Below are 2,247 nucleotides of genomic sequence, written 5' to 3' on the forward strand. Positions count from 1 at the left end.
AAGACGATGAAGTAGACATACGACATGGAGTAGCAAACGGACTTTCAAGTAGAGTAAATATGAGTGAAGAACAAGAACTAAAGAAGATCCACCGAGAAATAGGGGAAGAAAGGTCGAAATATGAAAGAGAGGGTATTAGTAGAGAAATAGTGCCCAGGGAGTGAACGGCATTGACAATGCATGAACACAACACTTATAGAATACAAAATAACACAGACGGGGGCGGCGCCGGCGAGGGCGGCGGTGAGATGCGGCCAATGCGGATGTGCTGTGCGCGCCAGCGAGCCGAGGTCGCTCAGGCCGTACACCGCCGCGCTCAGCGTCTACGGGGCAGCGGGGGAGCGACGGTGAGATGGCGGCGATGGCGGCGGCGGTGGCGGGGGCGGTGGCGGTAGTGGTGGCGGGGCGCCTGCATCACGTTGAGCGTGTGAAGCTTGAAGCGCGCTCGGCCAGCCGGGCCGTCGGCGAACTTTTGCGTCGCAAAGAGCTGCTCGGCGGAGGCCGACGTCGCGAAGAGCGCGTCGAAGAAGAGCGCGCCGACAGTCGCCAGACCAAGAGCCTCAGCTTGGGCCCAACTCGCCTGCACGGCCTGGACTGTCCTTGGCGACGGAGCCGGCGGCGGGGCGGCAGCGTCGGTTGCGGAAGACCGACTTCGGGCAGGCTCAGCGACGACACACCGTATGCTGGCCCAGGCACTGCTATCCCGACGGCCAAAAGGCGCTCTGCCGCGTGCGGCACCTGGTCGGCTGCGAATCCAGCGGAAAAATAGGGCGCGCACAGCCACCGCTGCCGCCGCCGATCCGGCGGCGAGAAGAGCAGCCGCTCTCCACGTAGGAAGGCGCATTGGACTCGACGGGCGTTGGCAGCGCCTCGAGCGGCGAGCCCACTGCCCCAGGACCGGTGCTGGGGTGCTGCTCTAGGCGGGGTGCTGCCAGCTCTGAAATGCGGGACCGCGCGTTTCTCTTTTTCCCCGGACTTCGGGTTCTTTTTCCTGCGATTTCTTAAAAGCAGTCTTGGGATGACAGGAAGACGCACACACCTCCATCCACACCGCCCAGAACACCGCAGACTTGGGCAAAATGACAAGTGCGCGCGCCGCAGGCGAACAGTCAAGAGAAAATTTTGAGCGGGGCTCCTGTTCACACTCGTGTGTGGGCCCTTTCTTGGGGCCGCGCCTGCGGCGCGCCGTGGTTTCTTAGATTTTTGCGGAAATCGCTTGGTAGGGTTTCTTTATGGTAAGGTTTCTTAATGCAGGGTTGCACAATACGAGCGAGACTGAGCTGTATTAGTGTATTATACGTAATGTATTGTATTGTTGTATTAATACGTATTGTATTCTGGGTGGTCGAGGCAGGCGGGGCCGGCGGAGCGAGCGAGGCGGGCGAGTCGGTCGGGTCGACCGGGTCGACCGAGCCCGGCGCCCCCCCGCCCCCCCCGCACGCGGCCTCTGGGCGGTATGCGGCGCTGGCGGACCCGGAGGGTGCAGCATCGGAGGCGATGGAGCTCGACGAGGGCTGTGGCGGTGCGCCAGCCGGCCTCCCACCCGGCGTCCGGCCGACGCTCTCCGGCGCCGGCTCGCCTCTCAAGGCATTCGGCGGGGGCTGCGCATGCTGCCCGGCTAGCGCCGACGCCTCGCCCGCCTGCGACCTTTGCCACGACGACGGCGCCGACAAGACGGCCGAGGAGGCTGCAGCGGCTGACCGCGGGCCTGCTGAGGGCGCCGGCGGGGGGGGGGAGGGCGGAGGGGGGGCAAGCGCCGCCGCCACAACAAACGCGGCGGAGCCGGCGGCGGCCGAGGCGGCGCGGGCGGTCTCCGCCAGGTCGGCGACGGAGGCGGCGGCGAGAGCGGCGGAGGCGGCGACGGCCGCAGCGACGGCGACGGCGACGGTGGCAGCGACGGCGGCGGCGGCGGCGGCGGCGGCGGCGGCGGCGGCGGCGCCGGCGGCGTAACAGAATAATACGGAGTCTGACATCCGCTGCATAGTGTATTATATTGTGTATTGATAGTTGTATTAATACGTATTGTGTATTGTGCAACCCTGTCTTAATGCCCGCAACCGAGACTGTACAAACCGCAAACACACGAAACGCATTTTGTTGTGGCGCGGGCATGGCATGGGCAGTAGCAGCGGCGGCACCCCCTCGCGCGAGATCTCTATTCTTGCATGGTGGCCAAGAAGATGGACTCGTACAGCTCCACCTTTGCAGAGCGCTGTTGCGGCTCGGGCTCGTCCGCCACGAGCGCCG

The 2,247-nt window shown here is 64.6% G+C and overlaps 1 protein-coding gene across 1 annotated transcript in view; it reads right to left on the minus strand.

Annotated features, from left to right (window-relative positions):
* Positions 1 to 2,155: 2,155 nt before the first annotated feature.
* EMIHUDRAFT_214014 (hypothetical protein) overlaps positions 2,156 to 2,247 on the minus strand; it is a gene marked incomplete at both ends in the record, with an annotated part of 1,051 nt that continues 959 nt past the window's right edge. Inside the window, one exon of the mRNA XM_005764563.1 lies at positions 2,156 to 2,227. Within this exon, the coding sequence (XP_005764620.1) occupies positions 2,156 to 2,227 (72 nt within the window). The remainder of the gene's footprint in view (positions 2,228 to 2,247) is intronic.

Source organism: Emiliania huxleyi (assembly GCF_000372725.1).
Source record: "Emiliania huxleyi CCMP1516 unplaced genomic scaffold EMIHUscaffold_59, whole genome shotgun sequence".
NCBI lineage: Eukaryota > Haptophyta > Isochrysidales > Noelaerhabdaceae > Emiliania > Emiliania huxleyi.